The sequence below is a fragment of the Schistocerca serialis genome, chromosome 6 (genome assembly GCF_023864345.2).
Source record: "Schistocerca serialis cubense isolate TAMUIC-IGC-003099 chromosome 6, iqSchSeri2.2, whole genome shotgun sequence".
Taxonomy (NCBI): domain Eukaryota; kingdom Metazoa; phylum Arthropoda; class Insecta; order Orthoptera; family Acrididae; genus Schistocerca; species Schistocerca serialis.
In genome coordinates this window covers 596,853,649-596,874,834 of record NC_064643.1, presented here as the reverse complement: position 1 = coordinate 596,874,834, position 21,186 = coordinate 596,853,649, and the positions used below count along the sequence as shown (strand labels likewise).

The 21,186-nt window shown below is 37.0% G+C and overlaps 1 protein-coding gene across 4 annotated transcripts in view; it reads left to right on the top strand.

The window, feature by feature from the left end:
• The window catches only part of LOC126484373 (peptidyl-alpha-hydroxyglycine alpha-amidating lyase 1-like), a 95,586-nt gene extending 75,787 nt beyond the window's left edge, over positions 1-19,799 (top strand). For 3 of the 4 annotated variants that reach the window (XM_050107851.1, XM_050107849.1, XM_050107852.1), the window contains exons 7-9: positions 8,060-8,269; positions 19,055-19,150; positions 19,247-19,799. In XM_050107851.1, the coding sequence (XP_049963808.1) occupies positions 8,060-8,269; positions 19,055-19,150; positions 19,247-19,464 (524 nt within the window). In that variant the 3' untranslated portion in view covers positions 19,465-19,799. The remainder of the gene's footprint in view (positions 1-8,059; positions 8,270-19,054; positions 19,151-19,246) is intronic. The other variant, XM_050107850.1, reaches the window with a different exon arrangement.
• Positions 19,800-21,186: the final 1,387 nt, after the last annotated feature.

The window sequence follows — 21,186 nt, the reverse complement described above, 5'->3', positions numbered from 1 at the left end:
CATCAAAAGGATCCAAACACAGCACTCCCAAATGCACCATGGTCCTTGTCATTGGTGGGGTGGCTTGTACACCTCAGCAATACAGATAGCCATACCATAGGTGCAACCACATCATGGGTTGGGGTATTTGTTGAGAGGGCAGTCAAACATTTGATTCTTGAAGAGGGCAGCGGCCATCTCAATAGTTGCTGGGGCGACAGTCCGGATGATTGACTGATCTGTCCTTGTAAAATCAACAAAAATGGTCTTTCTGTGTTGTCACCACAAACAGCTGATAGCAACAGGAAACTACAACCATACTGTATGGTTAAATGATGAAGGCATCCTCATAAGTAAAATATTCTGGAGGTAAAACAGTCTTCTCTTTGGATCTCTGTGCAGGGATTACAAAGGAGGATGCTGTCATAAGGAGAAACAAAAGTAGCATTCCATGTACTGGGGCATGGAATGTTGGATCCATAAGTTGGGCAGGGTAGGTTAGAAAATTTAGAAAGGGAACTGGATAAGTTGAAGATAGAAATAGTGGAAATTACTGAAGTTTGGTGACAGGAGGAACAGGACTTCTGCCAGGAGAATTCAGGGCTATAAATACAAAATCAAATAGGAGTGATGCAAGAGAAGGTCTAATAATGAATAAGAAAATAGGAATGCAGGTAAGTTAATATGTACAAGATAGTGAACGCATTATCATAGCCCTGATGAAGCTACAAGTTTATATGCCAACTAGCTCTGCAGATGATGAAGAGATTTAAGAAATGTGTGATAAGATAAAAGAAATTATTTGGATAGTTAAGGAGATGAAAATTTAATTGTGATGGGGGACTGGGGATAATAGGAAAAGGAAGAGTCGTCTTCGGTTCATTGGTAGAATTTTGGGAACATGTGGTTCATCTGTAAAGGAGACCGCTTATAAAACACTAATACGACCTGTTCTTGAGTACTGCTCAAGCATTTGGGATCCCTATCAGGTCGGATTAAGGGAGGACATAGAGGCGGGCAGCTAGATTTGTTACTGGTAGGTTTGATCATCACGCGAATGTTACGGAAATGCTTCAGGAACTTGGGTGGGAGTCTCTAGAGGAAAGGAGGCATTCTTTTCATGAATCGCTACTGAGGAAATTTAGAGAACCAGCATTTGAGGCTGACTGCAGTGCAATTTTACTGCCTCCAACTTACATTTCGCGGAAAGACCACAAAGATAAGATAAGAGAGATTAGGGCTCGTACAGAGGCATATGTGCAGTCATTTTTCCCTCATTCTGTTTGGGAGTGGAACAGGGAGAGAAGATACTAAATGTGGTACGAGGTCCCCTCCGCCACGCACCGTATGGTGGATTGTGGAGTATGTATGTAGATGTAGATGAATATGGACTGGCAAAAAAGAATGAAAGAAAAAGCCACCCATTAGAGCCTAATTTAATAACTGCTAAAACTTGGTTTAAGAATCATGAAAAAATGATGTATGCGTGGAAGGTTTCAGACTTACTATATAATGGTAAGAAAGATATTCATAACCAGATTTTAAATTTTAAGATGTTTCAAGGGGCAGATTTGGACTCTGACCACAATTTATTAGTTATGAAATGTAGATTAAGAGTGAAGAAATTGCAAAAGGATAGGAAATTAAGGAGATGAGACTTAGATAACTTCAAAGAAACAGAGGTTGTTTAGCATTTCAGAGGGAGTATTATGCAATGATTGAGTAGAACAGGGGAAAGGAATACAGTAGAAGAAAAATGGGTAGCTCTGAGAAATGAAATAGTGAAGGCAGCTGGGGATCAAGTAGGTAAAAAAATACAAGGCCTAGTAGATATCCTTGGATAACACAGGGGACATTGAATTTAATTGATGAAAGGAGAAAATATAAAAATGCAACAAATGACATAGGCAAAAGGAATACAAAAGTCTAAAAAATGAGACTGATAGGAAGTGCAAAATGGCTAAGCAGGAATGACTAGAGGAAAATTAAATCATTTAGAAGCATATGCCCCTAGGGGAAAGATAAATACTGCCTACAAGAAAATTAAAGACAGCTTTAGAGATGAGAAACCAGTCCTATGCACAGGAAGGAAAGCTGAAAGGTGGAAGGAGTATATAGAGTGTCTAATGAAATTGCAGGCAACATTATAGAAATGGAAGAAGGCATAGATGAAGATGAGATGGAAAATATGACACTGCAAGAAAAATTTGACAGAGTAGACGACATTCCATCAGAACAACTGATAGCCGTGGGGGAGCCAACCATGACAGAATTCTTTCATCTAGTGTGCAAGATATGAGACACGTGAAATACCCTCAGACTTCAATAAGAATATAGACATAAGCCAACTTCGGGGGAAGAATCAGTTTGGATTCCGTAAAATGTAGGTGCAAGCAAGGCAGTGCTGACCCTACGATTTATCTTATAACATAGGTTAATGAAAGGCAGATCTACGTTTATAGCATTCGTATACCTAGAGAAAGCTTTTGGCAGTGTTACCTGGAATACTCCCTTTGAAGTTCTGAAGATAGCAGGGATAAAATACAGGGAATGAAAGGCTACACAGAAACCAGATGAGTCAAGGGACATGAAAAGGAAGCAGGGGTTGAGAAGGAAGTGAGACAGGATTATAACGTCTCCCCGATCTTATACAATCTGTACATTGAATAAACTGTAAAAGAAACCAAGGAAAAATTAGGAGTGGCAGTTAAAGTTCAGGCACAAGAAACAAAAACTTTGAGGTTCACCGGTGACGGTTTAATTCTATCAAAGACAGTAAAGGACTTGGAAGGGCAGTTGAACGAAATGGACTTTGTGTTGAGAGGTGGATATAAGATGAACATCAACAAAAACAAAACAAGGATAATGGAATGTATTTGAATTAAATCGTGTATTGCTGGGGTAATTAGATTTAGGAGATAAGTCACTTAAAGCAGTAGATGAGTTTCACTATTTGGGCAGTAAAATAACTGATGATAACTGATGTAGAGAGGATATAAAAGTAGACTGGCAGTGGCAAGAAAAGCATTTCTGAAGAAGAGAAAGTTGTAAACATCAAATATAGATTTGACTGTCAGGAAGTCTTTTCTGAAAGTATTTGAATAGTGTGTTGCCATAAATGGAAGTAAAACATGGATGATAAACAGTTTAGACAAGAAGAGAATAGAACCTTTTGAAATGTGGTGCTAAAGAAGAATGCTCAAGATCAGAAGAGTAGATCATGTAAGTAATGTGGAAGTACTGAATAGAGCTGCGAAGAAAAGAAATTTGTGGCATAACCTGACTAGAAGAAGAGGTTGGTCGATAGGATACATTCTAAGACTTCAAGGTATCACCAGTTTAGTTTTAGAGGGAACAATGTGTGTGGTGGGGTGGGGGAATTATATGCAAGTTGCAGTAGTTATTTGGAGATGAAGACGCTTGTACAGGATAGAGCCAGCCATTGTTTCAGAGTACTGCACTTACAATCACATTGTTCTGCAGCTCTTCCTTCTTGTGTAATCCAAATGCAATGAGAACCATAGTTCACATATACACCATTACCATTAATGTCTATTTTCCTAATTCACTTATGTAGCATATCATCTCCATTCAGTGTCGACAGTTTCTTGTGTCCCACAAATTACTCTATTCTCACGCAGCAGATGTTAACTTTTTACTAATAAATTATGTTAACTGATTCTTTTATAGTTTCTTGGTAGAACAATTTAATAAGAAGTGAAAAGCGCAATATTGTATATGTTCTACAGAATCAATTTATTTATTTAACTGGTTTTAAGCTGACAAGACCATAATTAGACTAACTGTCTAAAAGTCTGATGACAGCTTTGTAAGCTGAAAACTTATTAACTAAATAAATTGTTACTGCACTATGACCTTCCTCATTGGCTGCCCATTCAACACTGAACTGCTTCTTCCACATCTGACCAAGTATGTGCTATCTAATATGGAATTTCCTGCCTGTTAGTGCAAAACTTTTTCTTCTGGAATCATCTTAAAGGACAATGACATAGAACTCACCAGAATAAGTGGTTGTGATCAGTTTTTGGTAAATGTATTGAGAAGTGTATCCTTACAGTGAATTCGAAAGTAAAATTCTATGTTCCGACTTGACAGAAAGTCCTAGGAAGTTCTGGTCTTACGTTAAATCAGTAAGTGGCTCGAAACAGCATATCCAGACACTCCGGGATGATGATGGCATTGAAATAGAGGATAACACGCGTAAAGCTGAAATACTAAACACCTTTTTCCAAAGCTGTTTCACAGAGGAAGACCGCACTGCAGTTCTTTCTCTAAATCTTCGCACAAACGAAAAAATGGCTGACATCAAAATAAGTGTCCAAGGAATAGAAAAGCAACTGGAATCACTCAACAGATGAAAGTCCACTGGACCTGACAGGATTCCCATTCGATTCTACACAGAGTACGCGAAAGAGCTTGCCCCCCTTCTAACAGCCGTGTACCGCAAGTCTCTAGAGGAACGGAAGGTTCCAAATGATTGGAAAAGAGCACAGGTAGTCCCAGTCTTCAAGAAGGGTCGTTGAGCAGAAGCGCAAAACTATAGACCTATATCTCTGATGTCGATCTGTTGTAGAATTTTAAAACATGTTTTTTTGCTCGCGTATAATGTCACTTCTGGAAACCCAGAATCTACTCTGTAGGAATCAACATGGATTCCGGAAACAGCGATCGTGTGAGACCCAACTCGCTTTATTTGTTCATGAGACCCAGAAAATATTAGATACAGGCTCCCAGGTAGATGCTATTTTCCTTGACTTCCGGAAGGCTTTCGATATAGTTCCGCACTGTCGCCTGATAAACAAAGTAAGAGCCTACGGAATATCAGACCAGCTGTGTGGCTGGATTGAAGAGTTTTTAGCAAACAGAACACAGCATGTTGTTCTCAATGGAGAGACGTCTACAAGCGTTAGGGTAGCCTCTGGCATGCCACAGGGGAGTGTTATGGGACCATAGCTTTTCACGATTTATATATAAATGACCTAGTAGATAGTGTCGGAAGTTCCATGCGGCTTTTCGCGGATGATGCTGTAGTATACAGAGAAGTTGCAGCATTAGAAAATTGCAGCGAAATGCAGGAAGATCTGCAGCGGATAGGCACTTGGTACAGGGAGTGGCAACTGACCCTTAACATAGACAAATGTAATGTATTGCGAATACATAGAAAGAAGGATCCTTTATTGTATGATTATATGATAGCGGAACAAACACTGGTAGCAGTTACTTCTGTAAAATATCTGGGAGTATGCGCGCGGAACGATTTGAAGTGGAATGATCATATAAAATTAATTGTTGGTAAGGCGGGTACCAGGTTGAGATTCATTGGGAGAGTCCTTAGAAAATGTAGTCCATCATCAAAGGAGGTGGCTTACAAAACACTTGTTCGACCTATACTTGAGTGTTGCTCATCAGTGTGGGATCCGTACCAGGTCGGGTTGACGGAGGAGATAGAGAAGATCCAAAGAAGAGCGGCGCATTTCATCACAGGGTTATTTGGTAAGCGTGATAGCGTTATGGAGATGTTTAGCAAACTCAAGTGGCAGACTCTGCAAGAAAGGCACTCTGCATCGCGGTGTAGCTTGCTGTCCAGGTTTCGAGAGGGTGCGTTTCTGGATGAGGTATCGAATATATTGCTTCCCCCTACTTATACCTCCCGGGGAGATCATGAATGTAAAACTAGAGAGATTTGAGTGCGCACAGAGGCTTTCCAGCAGTTGTTCTTCCCGCGAACCATACGCGACTGGAACAGGAAAGGGAGGTAATGACAGTGGCACATAAAGTGCCCTCCGCCACACACCGTTGGGTGGCTTGCGGCATATAAATGTAGATGTAGATAACAAGTGATGAGTCTCATCTTTCGCTTATTCAAAGATGTAAACAAACAAAATAGCTTAAAGTGTTTGTAAAATAATCAGTGGGGAACCTATCAGATATCTGTAAATAGTGAGAGTGTGTTTTAGAAAGCCATATATGGCATAACTAGACTCTACTTTTCTGAGGCAGCAAATGCAGTGTGACGACCAGATCCTACAGTCTTAGATGGTGTAAGAAGATCCCTGAAAGTTGCAGTTGGCTGGGCATGGCATCTTCAAGCACCTAGCTCAACCAGTCACATAACATGATTAGGACGCTGTTGTCTCACCTGTAACCATTTACACTTTGTTGAAAGCTGGCAACAGTGCTGCCACTTGGCAAGGATCTTGTTATACAGCATCAACCCCTCCCCAATAGCATTACCTTACAGTGTTGTGAGAATTTTTTTGTGCTCACTGTAGGATTCGGTTTGTACAGGATAGTGCTACTCACCATGGCTCTTTTAAGAGTACATTTTCCAGGATGCCTTATTTAATTGTGTGGGGATGTGAAGTGATTCCCCTCCCCTCTATCACAACATAGAAATTTCTAATGGGATACATGAAAACTTATGTTTTCATTGAAAAACTGTGGTCTCTTTAAAGCTCTATCAGAAACTGTAACTTGAGAAATGGAATCCATTCATCTGCTGTGTATGACAGATGCATTTTCCACATGCCTGCAGCAATTGCTGAACTAGAAAGATCACCACTTGGATGACATATTTTTTTCAAACCTGTACTAAACTGTCTTTGCCTGATATTAATGTTTCTTAAACAACATTATTTATATAATCTTTGGAGAAATAAAAATAAGAAGTTGTTCAGAAATACAGTAGCACTCAAAAGTATTGTGACAACATAAAATTCTTTATTATTTCTCTTAAAATAAAACGCTATCAGACAGTGTCTTGAGTATAGTGAAGAGCAGTATAACTGCAATAATTTGAAGCTGTCAGGTTGCGACTAGTTTGTTTGCATTTTGTGATGCCTGACAAATACGAATTTCAGCGAGCTCAAAAGTATTTTGACACGCGGTTTGCTCCGTGAATTCACGGACATTACTTGCTTCTTAGTTCTGATTTCTACTGATATTTACCGACAGTGATTATTTCAATATGCCGAAACATAATGTTCCAGTGACTTTAGAAACATTGTGATAAATACGTTAAAGCAAGGACTGAAACAAACTGAAGTTGCTCATAATTTTAAAGTGTCTCATCAGCTCGTTGTACATGGAAAAAATTGTATAATAAATGAAAGACTGTCGAAAATAAGCCTTGCAGTGGATGTCCAAAAAAAGTCTCTTAAAGTCGACCATATTATATGAAAGTTATCAACAAGCGATGTTCACAAGTTGGCTGTAATGAAACAAAGAAATTGAAAGAAAAATATAACATCGACATTTGAGTTTCCACTCTTTGGAGTACATGGACGAAGACCGACGAAAAAGCCTTTAGTATCTATAAAAAACAGGAAGGTCTGACTTGCATTCGCAAAATGACATAGATCACAGTCAAGTTCAGACTGCTCTAAAATTCTGTGGAGTAGCAATAGCAAATTTAATTTAACATCATCTGATGGTATCAAGTATGTTCGATGTCCTGTAAATAAAAGATATGGCTTTTGGTACCAAATTCCCACGGTCAGATATGGAGGTGGCAGTGGGATGGTTTGGGGATGCTTTTCACACTCTGAAGTTGCACCATTAGTTCAAACTGAAGGTAATATGGATTGGTTCATTTACAAAAAGGTAATGAAGACTCAAATGCTACCATACGCTAAACACCACATGCCAGCTGGATGCTATTTTCAAAAAGTTAATAGTTCCAATCACAATGATTTTCTTATTACAGTAGATGTTAATTATGTGTTAAAATTTTTTTTTCAACAGTGTCAAAATACTTTTGCTCTGCCATAATACTCATTAAAAAAAATTACACTCTATTATGTTGTGAACAAGGGCTACTTGGTCACTATTCTGTAGAACACTGAATATCCATTAATGAAATAAACTACTGATTTTCATGTTTCATATTTGTTTTTAATTAATCTAGTTAATATGTTTGTCAAAATACTTTTGAGTGCTATTGTATCTGTGTTATGATGTGAAAGCTCACTGCTGTAAAAGTATTAAATGCTCTAATAGTAATTACTGACCATTTCAAAACAATTTTGAGCTTATGAATTCATCTCTCTTTTTGTTTTAGGAGGACAGCTTTATGTTGTCAATGGACCGAACATGCAACGGAACAATCAAATTGGAGGGTTTCAAATAAGCCTAACAGTACCTAAACCTATTACAAAATTTACAGGGTCTCTCTCATTAAAGAACCCTCATGACATTGCAGTAACTGCGGATGGACATGAAGTATACATCGTCGAGCTAAATCCATTTAAAATATGGAAATTTTATGATGGTATGCAGGAATAATGTATCTAATTCTGAACTTACAAAAGCTATCAGCAAACAAAGTAGATATAAAACTTCCTGGCAGATCAACCAGCCACTAACTCGAACCTGAGACCTTTGCTTTTTGCAGATAAGTGCTCACTGGCTGATTTATCCAAACATCAATCATGCCCCACTCACACAGCTTTACTTCCACCACTACCTCCTTTCTGCCTTCCAAACTTTAGCTGTCAGTGAGAATATGCCTGCAAAAGGCAAAGGTCTCATGTTTGAGTCCTGTTCCAGAACACAATTTTGATCTGCCAGCAAGTTTCAAATAAGCATGCACTCCACTGCAGAGTGAAAACTGATTCTAGAAAGTGATATAAATAAAGCACAGAAGTATGTTTATTGGTCTTTTGCGAAAGTAAGTACTAACAGTATTTCAAAAAGAATGGAAACAGCTTACCAGTGGCTTATTATGTAAATAGTTAGATAAAACATCTACTCACCAAGCGGCATCAGAACACACACATACAAGAAGATTATAATTAGGCAAGCTTTTGGAGCCAGTGAATTCTTCTTCAGGCAGAAGGGGTGAAGGAAAAGGACTGGAGAGGTCTAGGAAATGGGGTGGACCTCAGAAAAGTCACCCAGAACCGCAGGGCTGGGGAGACTTACCGGACAGGATGAGAAGGAAAGAAAGATTGTTGGGGACTGCACTGGATAATATTTGAAAACCTGAGAGCTTAAAGGTGGAAGACAGGGTAATATCTAAGGCAGAGATTACTGCTTAAACGTTGTGTACAAGTTAATAAGAGTGAAAAGCTAAGTGCATTGCATGTAATAAAGTGGGAGGGGGACAGCAAGAAATAGACAGTAAGGAAATGAAAGATGTAGAAAACTAAAACAAAGTGAAGAAAGGAATAGTTACAGTGAAGAAATACCAAGACAGAAGGAATTAACAAAAATTAAGGCCAGGTGGGTGGTGAGAACCAAGGATACTTTGTAGCACTAGTTCCCACCTCCAGAGTTCTCTCAAACTAGTGTCTTGGGGAGAATCCAGATGTCACGTGTTGTGAAATTGGCACTGAGGTCACGATTGTCAAGTATACTCTGAAACAAGATAATGTGTGTTGCCAGTATACAACCTCTGCCTATGCCCATTCATCCTGATTGATAACTGGATGGTAGAAAGGCTGACAGTATTTTACGTAATAATAGCTGGTATATGACGTGTAATTTCACAGGTGGCTCTCCCTTTTGATAGAATATGTTTTGCCAGTTACATGGCTGGTATATGTGGTGGTAGGAGGGTGCTTGCTGAGTAGAATTCTGATCTATTCAATTACATTATGCTGCCAAAAATTACTAAGCTTAGAGAGAAATAACAGGGATCAGGCCGGATCTTCAGCTTCAAACATTTAGAAATTAATTCATGCCGCAAAATGGAAAGAAGAACTGTCGGAAACAGAGATGGTACAAATGTACAGATTGAGAACATAAAGAAAGGCTTTCACAAAACCCTGCATCTAGAGAGACAAGGGGCAGAAAAATATTTAGAAGTAACAACGAACAAAAAGCTGAGTCTTTTCCAAAACACTAATAAGGAATTGCTGTTAACTAGTAGACAGAAATAGAAGCTAAAATGTAAAGAAATCACAGAGGGAAAATAGAAATGCAAGATGTGGAAAGTGTTCGAAAATACTAAAAACAACATAGTTATTGACAGACGGAAAATTTGAGTACAAAAGGGGAAGAAAGAAGGCTGTAGAAGTCAATGCATGGATTAAAAGGAAAGAGACTAGCTTATATTAAGATCCATGGTCGAAAAGAATTAAGTGAATATTGATGAACCAGGTCCCATCTCCAAAGTTTTAGAAGTACTGTTGCAAACAGAGGACATGAAAATGAATTGATTGGTGAACCAAGTGCCCAGTTTTCTCCTGTTATGACCATTACTTTGTCAGCAGTAGGATACTGGCTGCTGCTAGTGTGGATAGTATGTCTGTAGCCATTCATTCTGACTAAAATTTGAAGTAGTCATGCCAATATAAAGTAACAGACAAAAACTATTTCTTTGAGACATCATCATTGTGCTTCAAAGAGTAGCCCTTTCATTGATTGTGTATGTTTGGCCAGCTGTAGCACTGGAGTACATGGTACTGGCAAGGTAAGTAATAAACCCTTGGCGAGACAGATGCCTTAATGACAGCAATGGTATGATGCCTCTTTGTATTGATGATAGTATTAAGAATGCTTCCAGCATGCATATTTCAGACCCAATCACATAGGCAAGAACTGTCTTTCTCCAACATGCGCTTGACTCTTGTCATTCACTTAATCTTACAAGGATGGGTTCAATGTTTTGAAATCACGTGTACAGTGGTGTAGGTAGGGGTCCAAGATTGTAACACCCTGTAGCCATTCACCCCCATGGACCCTCTTTCGTGAGTAATCAACAGAAAAGAATTTAAAAATTCTGCTAATCCATTACACCTTTAAAAAGAGTAGTTATATCGGATGGTGCAACAGTGTAGTAGTTAAGTTATTTGGCAGATATGCATAAGTTTGTGGGTTGAATCCCGTCAGATGCCTTACAAAGAAAACAGTAATCATTATTTTTCTTCATTTAATTGATCAAATATAGTTTTTCATTTCCAATCCTTTGATGTGTCACTTTAGCAATTATGTTTTTTAAACTTCCTTTTATTAATTTTTCATTTGGAATCTCTGTCAATGTGATTATAATTATAATTATTTCTTTATCATAGTATTTTGATGTTTGAAAATACTGATCTGTCAATTGAAAAACAAAAGAGGTAATAATCTATTTATATTGACTGTGCAGTGCTATCAAAAATTTACTTTTCATTACAAGATGTAAACACTATTGGATGGTAATTGTTACAGAAACATTTAAAACATAAATTCTTCACACACCATGGCCAAGATAATGCAGATGAATATTTAAACAAAAGAGGGTTTTATAAATAAATTGAAATTCAACCAAAATGAGTATTAAAAATAATGATTGGAATAACGTACATTGAAATATAGAATGATTAAAAGGAAAAAAAATTAGTCGAAGTAAATACACCAGGATGAATGGCTGCAGGGTGCGGTACCTGGGACTCTAATTTACACCACTGTGTAATCCCATCCCCGGGAACCTCCCCTTGTTAGATAACATGATTGCCCTTTGCATCTCCATTCTCTTACAGGGTTTTTCTTTGCCCTGTTTTATATTTATGTTGTATGTATGACTCCTTTCCAAATTATCTTTGTTTGGTTTCTGACACACAGCCCTCACCTCTGCCATACTATTTCCTCATCTTTTATTTGTCATTGATTCCTTTTAGCTCTTGAGATTTATTTTCAGTTAGCTCCTAGCAGTTCTTTATTAGTTCTGTGCAATATGCAATTTAGGTGGTAAGCCATGATTACCTCAGAATCATTTCCTGCACCTTGAAGTGTCTTTTCCTTCCCTCTAGTGCAATTTCAAATTCACCTGCTAAAGACTGTTTCATGTTATTATTACATAATAATTCAGCAAAAAAAGTAAATACGCAAGATGTCAGAGCTTACAGAGGAGTAACACAGGGTGACCATCATCTGGTTAATTGTAAAATTGTGTTTCCATATGTAAATATAAAAAGTAAAGAAGAAATTGTTAATGAGGAGGAAGAGTTTAAAACTGAAATGAAAACTCCCTAATAATAATGTACATATCCTAGAGAATTAAAGTATGGTGTATTTATTGAAAAAGAGGTGAGACGAAAAGTTAACTGAAACAGAATTTGACAAAACACATACACAATTAAATATATTGTTAATGCTCTACATGATGCAATTAAGTATGAAAGAAAAATCTTTATACTAGTTTGATACAGAAAAAAGTCAAAGAGGTACAAATAAAAAAAGAAAAATATTTAAAATGGCTAAATACACAAAGAGTACAGCACAAGATAGAATTAAGAGCACAACAAGCAAAAATTAGGAAAATGGTGACAGAAGAAAAAAATAAGAATTGGTAAAATACCTATAATAAAGTGGATAATCTAATGGGAGGTAAGAGGAGGTCAGGGGCATGTAAGGTATTGAAAACACTGAGAGAAAATTCTAAAGAAACTCAACAAATGAACTACATTATTATCCAAATACGACTTCAAAAAAAGGAAGTTACTTGAATTGCAGGAGTACCAACTGAACTGGTGAAATATGGTGCAGTTAAATTACATGAACTTTAGAGAAGCCTCTTTGAAAAATGCTTAAATAGCAAAGCCATTCCAGAAGACTGGAAAGTAGCATTTATAACAATAATCTACAAGAAAGGAAGAAAAGATGAGTGTGAGAACTACAGAGGAATAACTGTACCTGATGTATTTAGCAGACTATATGGAAGGATTATCAAACATTTTTTGCAAACAGAATTTAAGGAAATGGAGGCAGAAGCACAAGATAAAGAAGACATAGAGTACATTACAAGGAAATTAATAGAGGAATATAAAAATGGCGACTTCATGTCAACAGGAATAAAACAAAACATATTGTAATAGGTGACACAAATCAAGATTTGACATTGGGAAAGAAGGAATGGGAACTATTAAACGCATTGAAGATTACAAATATCTGGGAGTCAATATCTCACAAGGTGGAAAAACAAGAAAAGGAAATTAATTCAAGAATAATTGCTGGGAAGTTTAATATTGGAACATTAAATGGTATTTAATGGAACGAACAGATTGGGGGGGGGGGGTGTTTGCAAAAAAATAAAAATAAAAGGAGAGAGAGAAAGAAAAGTCTTAAACACAATTATCAGAAGCATTATTATGATTATGAGAAGGAAAGTTGCTACTCACCATATAGCAGAGATGATGAGCTGCAGATAGGCACAAGAAAAAAAAGACTCTCACAATTAAAGCTTTCAGCCATTAAGGCTTTTGTCAACAACAGGCGCACGTATACACACACACACACACACACACACACACACACACACACACACACACACACACACGACTGCAGCCTCAGGCAGTACACCAGTACGTGATGGGAGTGGCACCTAGGTGGGGGTAAGGAGGAGGCTGGGGCGGGGAGGGGGAGGGATAGTATGGTGAGGGTGGCAGACATTGAAGTGCTGCAGGTGAGATGGAGGGCAGGGTGAATTTGGGAAAGGGAGGGGGGGAGGGAGTAGTGGAAAAGGAGAGAAATAAAAAGACTGGGTATGGTGGTGGAATGATGGCTGTGTAGTGCTGGAATGGGAACAGGGAAGGGGCTTGTTAATCCCTGTCCTTACCCATCCATCTTTTGAAGACAGTTTGCAGGGATATCTAGGCGAGAAAGAATCAGAAATGAAGTCATCAGGAAGAGAATGGATGTTACAAATTCAATTGCAGATTTTGTAGAAGAAAAACAACTGTTATGGTATTGACATACAATAAGGATGTCACTAAAGAGAATTGTGGAATTGGAACCACCAGGATGAAAGACCTGGTGTGGTGAGAGAGACTGCCAACCACATGAATTCAAGAAATTCAGACTTTTATGAGAAGAAGATATATTGAAGAAACTTTATAGACAGATAGACAAAAATCAAATTTGATGTGTAATATTGGGGAACTGGAAAATATAAAATGTTATATTGTGAAACCGGATTATTATTATTATTATTATTATTATTATTACTACTTGTGCACCTGTTGGCTTAAAACAAATTATAAATTTTTATAACAGAATATAGTTTTTTTAAGCGATACAATCCATTCACAATTCCTTTTTTGTGTCTTATTTTACAATCAACTGATCATACTACTAGAAGAGTTTTTATACAAATTGAAGAGTTTTCTACCTATGCAGCACTTCTAAATAGGAAATTGTAATAAACAATTGGAAGGTATACCAGGGTGTTTCAGCATCTTAGAAAATGTAGGTTATACAGACGTAGAAGACGGGGGCAATGATTCAACAAAGGTTAAATTTAACACATACAGCAAAATATGTCACAGATATGAAGAAAGCAAAAAAAGGAAAAATCTCAAATCGAAGGAGGTATTACATGGGATTTGGGAGTGTTTCATGCAAATAACAGTTACACACAAGAGAAACAATGAAAATGTGAAGAAATCGGAAAAAAAGCTTCCATTGTGTAGACACAGTGATTCACTAGTTATGATACCGGACGGCACTATAACTATCAACAGAGAGAAAACTGTACTACCATTCAAAGATGTTTTGTGTAATTTAAGAGATGAATTGGGAACCTACACAGATAACGACATACGAGATGAAGTGTACAAAGCCATTTCTCAATAGACAAATTATTTACAGAATGTTTGGAAAAGAAGACAGTCCATTTTCCTTCACCAAAAAAGGGATCGAAAAGACAAAAAGATTATAGATCCATCAGCTTCTTTTTTGTAACGTAAATGACATTCAGTAAAATTATCACCATCAGCACAGGAAAATTTGTTTTTCACCAAATAAATGAACAAATTAGCTTCAGAAGTGGACATGACACAGTGGACTGTTCGGAAATCACGAATGAAATTATGGAGCAATGAATAGAATTATCACTTTGTCTGGAATTGGGAGGAACACTTAAGAAACAAGAACCTCTATGTTAACATACTAAAGTACAATTAAGCTAAAGCAACAGTTTCCATTACACTCTATGAGGAGAGTAAAAACTTCTGAACGGGAAGGAGGGGTCATCCGGCAAGAAGATTCTGCATCACAAAAGCCACTCTCAGCACCCCTGAACAGAGTTTTAAATTGGTGAAACAAATAAGGAATACATTTTAATGGAATATTTAGGAACCGCCTCTGTTTTGCTAATAGCAGTTTACTGTTTGCCTCTAGAGCAGTTAAACTTCTGTGAATGGAAGAACACAGTAGTGTTTGTTTGAAAGTAGTACTAAACATCTCTTACAGTAAGACTAAAGTAATGTTCAGTGAACATATAAAAAGAGTACAGATTAACAGTGAAGTCATGGACCCAAAAGAAGGCAACATTTGGATAGTTAGAATATGAAATGAATGGAAGAGTAAAAATTGCATGGAGTGCTTGTTGTAAACTAAAACGGTTTTCAAAACCAGACTTCTGATATGTCGAAAAAGGAAGGTCAACAGTTGGTGTACAATACAGGTTTTGACGTATGACTGTGAGACGTGGACTTTTAATATGAAAACTGTTCAAAAAGTGTCAACTGCTCACTGAGTGATGGAGAGGTGCCTGCTGGAAATTACTAGAAGAGACAGGAAAACAAATTAATTCAGGAACACGTTGTGATGAAAGATATGATTTATGAATGCAATGAAAATGAATTGGAAGTCAATGAGGCATGTAGCCAAGCAAATGAATACTAAACAGACCAAAGGGTTTCTCTTCTGGGTTCAGAGAGAGATAACACTGACACAATAACTTGATGGAAGGTGTGTAGGTGTCACTATAAAACACACAGGAGTGACACAGATGTGTCTAGCTGAGGACTGTAATTCATAGAGAAGTCTAGAGGTGGCCTTAGTACAGCAAAGGATGAGAAAAGACTGCTGATGATAATTGACAGACAAAGTCTGAAATGCAATTTAAGTGCTATTTTGTTCCTCTTTTTTAACATTGTGATTGTATGTATTTTGTTTTATGTAAGCATAGGTTTTCTTTTTGTGAAAATGAATCACTACTAATACAAGAATGAAGTCACATTTTCAATTCTTTTGTCAGAACAAAACATTCAGGAATGTGTTGAAAATCTGACATATTCTGTTTTTGTAATTTTGAAATATCTCCCCAGTTTTCTTTATACTTATGCATTCATTCATGAAATACTATTGTGTGAAAGAAGAATATAATCAGCATCAATATGAAAAGAATCTAGGAGGAAATTACTCCATCTCAACCACCTGAATTTGTATAAACTCCTATTGCCAGATTAAGTTTAAACTAAATAGGGAAAGAAACATTATGACACCACATCCTAGTCCATCCCTATGCCACTTCTATTCCCAATCCTTTGTACCCATATCCCTGTGAACACCAAATTGCAAGCCCCCTCCCCCACATGAGATCACCAGCTCCAGTGCTTGTGCATCACATTCCTAACCCGCACACTGCTGAGCCCTCAGCCACAATTCCCCAGCCATTCTTCCCACTTCTTTCCTCCCTCACCCCAGAATTCCTGCTGAACTGCAGTCATGACTCAATGCCTCTTTTTGATTGTCTCATTTACCTGTAAGTTTAAAATGTCAGATGGAATACTGAATCACAGAAAACATCACAAATAAGAACATCAGACACTTACAATACCTTTTGTACTAGATTAAAAATTATTTTACCTGAACACAAAAAACTTTAGATTTCCACAGCCATTAATCTACTGCAGACTACCTCATAACTTTCTTCCTCTCTTTAGTAATTTTATAGAGGGTATTAATGCACTAACCTTGAAAAGCAGCAATGCTGTATGGCTCAATCTGATCCTTATATTAGTTTATGAATAAGATGTTGGAAAAACCAGAATGAATATCTGAATAGCAGTTGGAAATTGGAAACTACCTACGTTAATGTGAGGCAGGAACATTTGGTGGAAAATAGGAAGTAGTCAGAGAGATGTGACAAGCATTCAAGAAAAGTTACAGACCTAAAACTTAAAGAGCAAATCGGACGGAATTTGTACAGGAACTAGAAAAGGTGTAAGGAGAGCTACTATAAACTGATAAATTCGCTAGGGAAGGAAGATGGCAAAATCATCAAACATGGAATGACAGAGAGATACATCACAGTATTTTGAAAAATTAAATAATTCTGAATATTCAAGTATCGAACCGCAGGAGATGACAAAGAAAAAAATATTCAGTGTGGAGCTCCCTCTAACATAGGCAGAGCAGAAAATGCCCTGCAGTGCCAACATAATCAAAGCAGCTGAAGTGCAAGGATTGTTTGAGGATTCATGTGCCCATTTGCAACAAAGAAAAACCGCCTAAGATTTGACTAAATGTCATTGGTGCTTTACTTGAGAAACAAACCCCAGAACTTACAGGGGCATTACTCTTCTGTTCCTTGGACTAAAAATGATATGAAGATTAAGAACCATTATTGGACCACAGATAGAACAAAAGTACTATAGTTTTAGAAGAAGCAGAGCAACAACATATGTCTTACATTTTGTATAAGGATGATCAAGGGCAAACACCAGAAAAAAAGAAAAGATTCCTTCATTTTCTTAGGTACTGAGGTGACTGGTGCCAGTGTAAGGGTACATACATTAAAAGATAAGGGACCAAGAGAATGGCCAAGGAAGAGATGGATCAGTCAGATTAGAAGCGATCTATTAGGGAGCAGTTTGAAATTGCAGTAGATTATATGCACATGTGTGTGCCCCCCCCCCCCTCCACACACACACAAATAAATATGTGCACAATAGTTCACCACTTGTTGGAAACTGGGTAATACCAAGAAGCTTATCACTGGAATGTCATGTGATTCATGAATTAAAATACTTCTAAGAAGTTGGGGATCAAATATGAGAGTTAGATAGGGTACATGCTACTCAGTTATAGTGTGCTGATCAAGTGCTACAAGGTAAAGTTCATCCTTCAGTTCTCATGGGCCTAGCCCTCACAAGGAGACTATGTTACCTACCAGTTATATAAGTCCTCCAGATTTGTCAATTTGATTGTTCGCTAATATCTTCCGGATACTACAGTCACCTATAACTAGCTAATAATCTTATTAAGACATCCTTGTATCCTCTTCCTGAAGATTTTGTGTATTAGTTGGAAAAAGGGCTCATTTATTTCCTCAAACAGCGTAAATCATTCATAACCCGACTTGCATCATTTCCACCATATATTGTCAAATTAACCATTAAGTCAAATACCCCTTGGCAGGCCACCATAACACTCTCCATCAGCAGCTGCATGGAACAACAGGTCCACCACTTGTGCCCACAAAGGGTGCAACTACTCCATTTATTCTTGGCTATTCATAAACAGAAGCCTAGCACAAGTGTTTTGCTTCACTCTAGTGCAACTAACTTAAAATAACAGTTTTTCTCTCTATATTCACATGAATATCCTCAATTTCTTGAAGAGCCTAACAGTGTACCATGGCATTTCCTAATGAAATGTCATGTTACACTACAAATTTTAATGTGCCACTGAGCAATTTTGTCACCACAATCTTTTCTGCTAACCAAAAATTCTTTTATTTTCTGATGTGTTTGGAATTAATTATAAATGAACATACTATCATACTTCCAGTATTAGTAAGTCAGTGATAAAGTGCACATCCTCTTCAACTTACACAATAAAATAAACAACTAACTTGGCAGGTGTGTGTGTGTATGTGTATGTGTGTGTGTGTGTGTGTGTGTGTGTGTGTGTGTGTGTGTGTGTGTGTTCCATAGATTCATACAGGAATGATCTCATCCTGGATGTGTGAATATGAACAGTTTATGTGATAAGGTCTGTTAGCATAAATAGGAAGTGACAATTGAGAACATAATTGATGCTGGAAGTACAATCATGTTTGTTCAGAATGGTTAACAAATAGCAAGAAAGGAGCAACTTCCTCTGACAAAGAATTCGAGTTTTATTACTAGTAATAGTAATAATGAATATTTACTGCGAACAGTGTTTCTCATAGGGTATGATGACTGATCCTCATTTTCTACAGTCTTTGACTGAACAGTTAACTTACATTGTTACTGAAATGAGTTTTGCTTTCCATCATAATATTTTTCATATATAATTTGCATTTAGTAATTCTCAATTATTTGTAGCTCTCTTGTATTTTCTTTTTTAAAAAATACAGGTAATAAGACAGTGGCAGCACATACAATAGGGAAAACTGTGGTCAACAGTGAAGAGCATAATTCCTCGAATAAGCAACACAGTGAAGTATCTAACCGTAAGTGCAAAACATATAACTGGTTAACATCCTGATTTATTTATCTGTACTATGAAAAATTTTGCATATTAAATAAAAATGCTGCACTTGTTTCAGCAGCACAGCTAAGAAATTCCATAACAGAAACTGTAACAGAAACATCTGGTTCAATGGACAAACATTTGGGATCAGTAGCAATGGCTGTCAGCATAGTGCTTGCAGTGGCTGTTGTTGTTAGTATTGTTATAATAGCAGCAATTACACGTATGAGGAAACGAGGTGGGTCAAGAGACTTTGATTCTTTAGGACATGAATATAGTAAGCTTGTAAATTAAGAGAAGCATGGTAGATTGTGCAGCAGTATTTTACTTTGTTGCTTGTCTGTAATGAAATGTATGTAAGGAATAGTTCTGTAACTTGTAAATAGTAGCCGTACTCCATATGTGCATGTAGTTCTGAATATGTCCAAGAGAATGAACAGTTTAGTGAAAGTGACTCATATAATGTAAAAAGTAAAGTGAATTGCTTTAGTTGTAGCATTGTTTTAATGTTTTTATTTGCATAACTAAAATAGCGAATTACTTTTGTCTTTAATAAATCTGAACCTGTACTTTGACCAGTGATGTAAATGTTTTGATAATAAATTCTTTCATGTACTGAAATGACTAAATTGTGACTACAATGCATGATTTCTTTCATCATCTGCCACTCTGACATTCCTGTTAAATTATTAGGCAAAAATCATTACATTACTGCACTCTGAATTTGTTTTCTGACATCAGCTTGCTTTAGTGTATTTATGTATATAATTCACAAATCACTGTTAGTTTAACTAATTGCTTGGCTGTAAACTACTGAACAGCAATTCACAACTTGAATGTACAAACTGTTTATTCAAAAACTTGATGCACTAAAAAATAGTTTCTTTAATTATTTTTATAGTCACAGGCACACGATATAAAACACCATTTGTGGCAAATTTCGTTCTATGAATGCTGCACATAACTTGCTCGAATAAAGGAAAGCAATATATTAAACACTACAATGAGAGAAGAAGCTCCTTTCACGCTCACAACGTGGTCACATGATTCACCTGTGACATAAGAGTCATGTCTTTCTCTAAAATATACCATGCCCATAAGACTTCATGCATTAATGATTTAGCTGCAGGACTGTTTCATAATGTGTGGGTGTACCTGCCTTTTCACCAATCTGTGCTTTATTTGTTATTGTTGAATCACAAGCATTTCAGACTTTTGTTGTTCTGTTTGGCAACAATGACTCAGTGTGGCACACTTCTCGTTAGTGAAGCTGAATGCCATTCTGTTTTTAATCTAAGGAAAAGGGATGGTAGAAATAAGATAAAGTTCCTGGAAACAAAAATAAAGCTACTGTGGGTAGAAATGAATCTGGTATGTGTTATTCTGCTCATTACTTAATGCAGATTTTGCTCAATTGTCAAGGAGAAACTCCTTCAGAGCTACAAAAGTAGCCAGTGAATTTATGTAGTGTACGCATGGCATAAAACTATTTACAGGTTTGTGCCCATATTTTTCTCAAGCTCATTTGTACTTGATGAATCCAGTACTTCTGCTGGACACCACTGACATCCATATTTTCTTTTTTAAGTAAAAAGCAATAATTCCTTGTCAGGTTCATTTCGTAACTCGCATGTGCAAGTACCCAGATGCCAGCCCAGAGATTGTTCAATAGTCGCACATTTCAGAATTGAAACACTACAACTAAGTTGCCAGTGCAGAAATAGCTTCATTACAATATGAAACATCTGGAAAGAATAGTTGCAGAAGAAAGAAAATCAAGCATATGACAGAAACAAATTTCAGTACAGTGTTAAATGTTGCTCTAAACTTCATCAGTTGTTTCATATTCTTACAAACATTGAACCGGTCTCTCCTGCAAATTATATCTTTGTGTACTTAAACACTGTCACTAGGTAATGTAGTAACATGATGGTACTGCAGTGTGCCAAATCTTCTATTTGCACTTCATAGAACAACTTGTTCTTGCTTGTTCATTGTGAAAATTTCAAATTAACA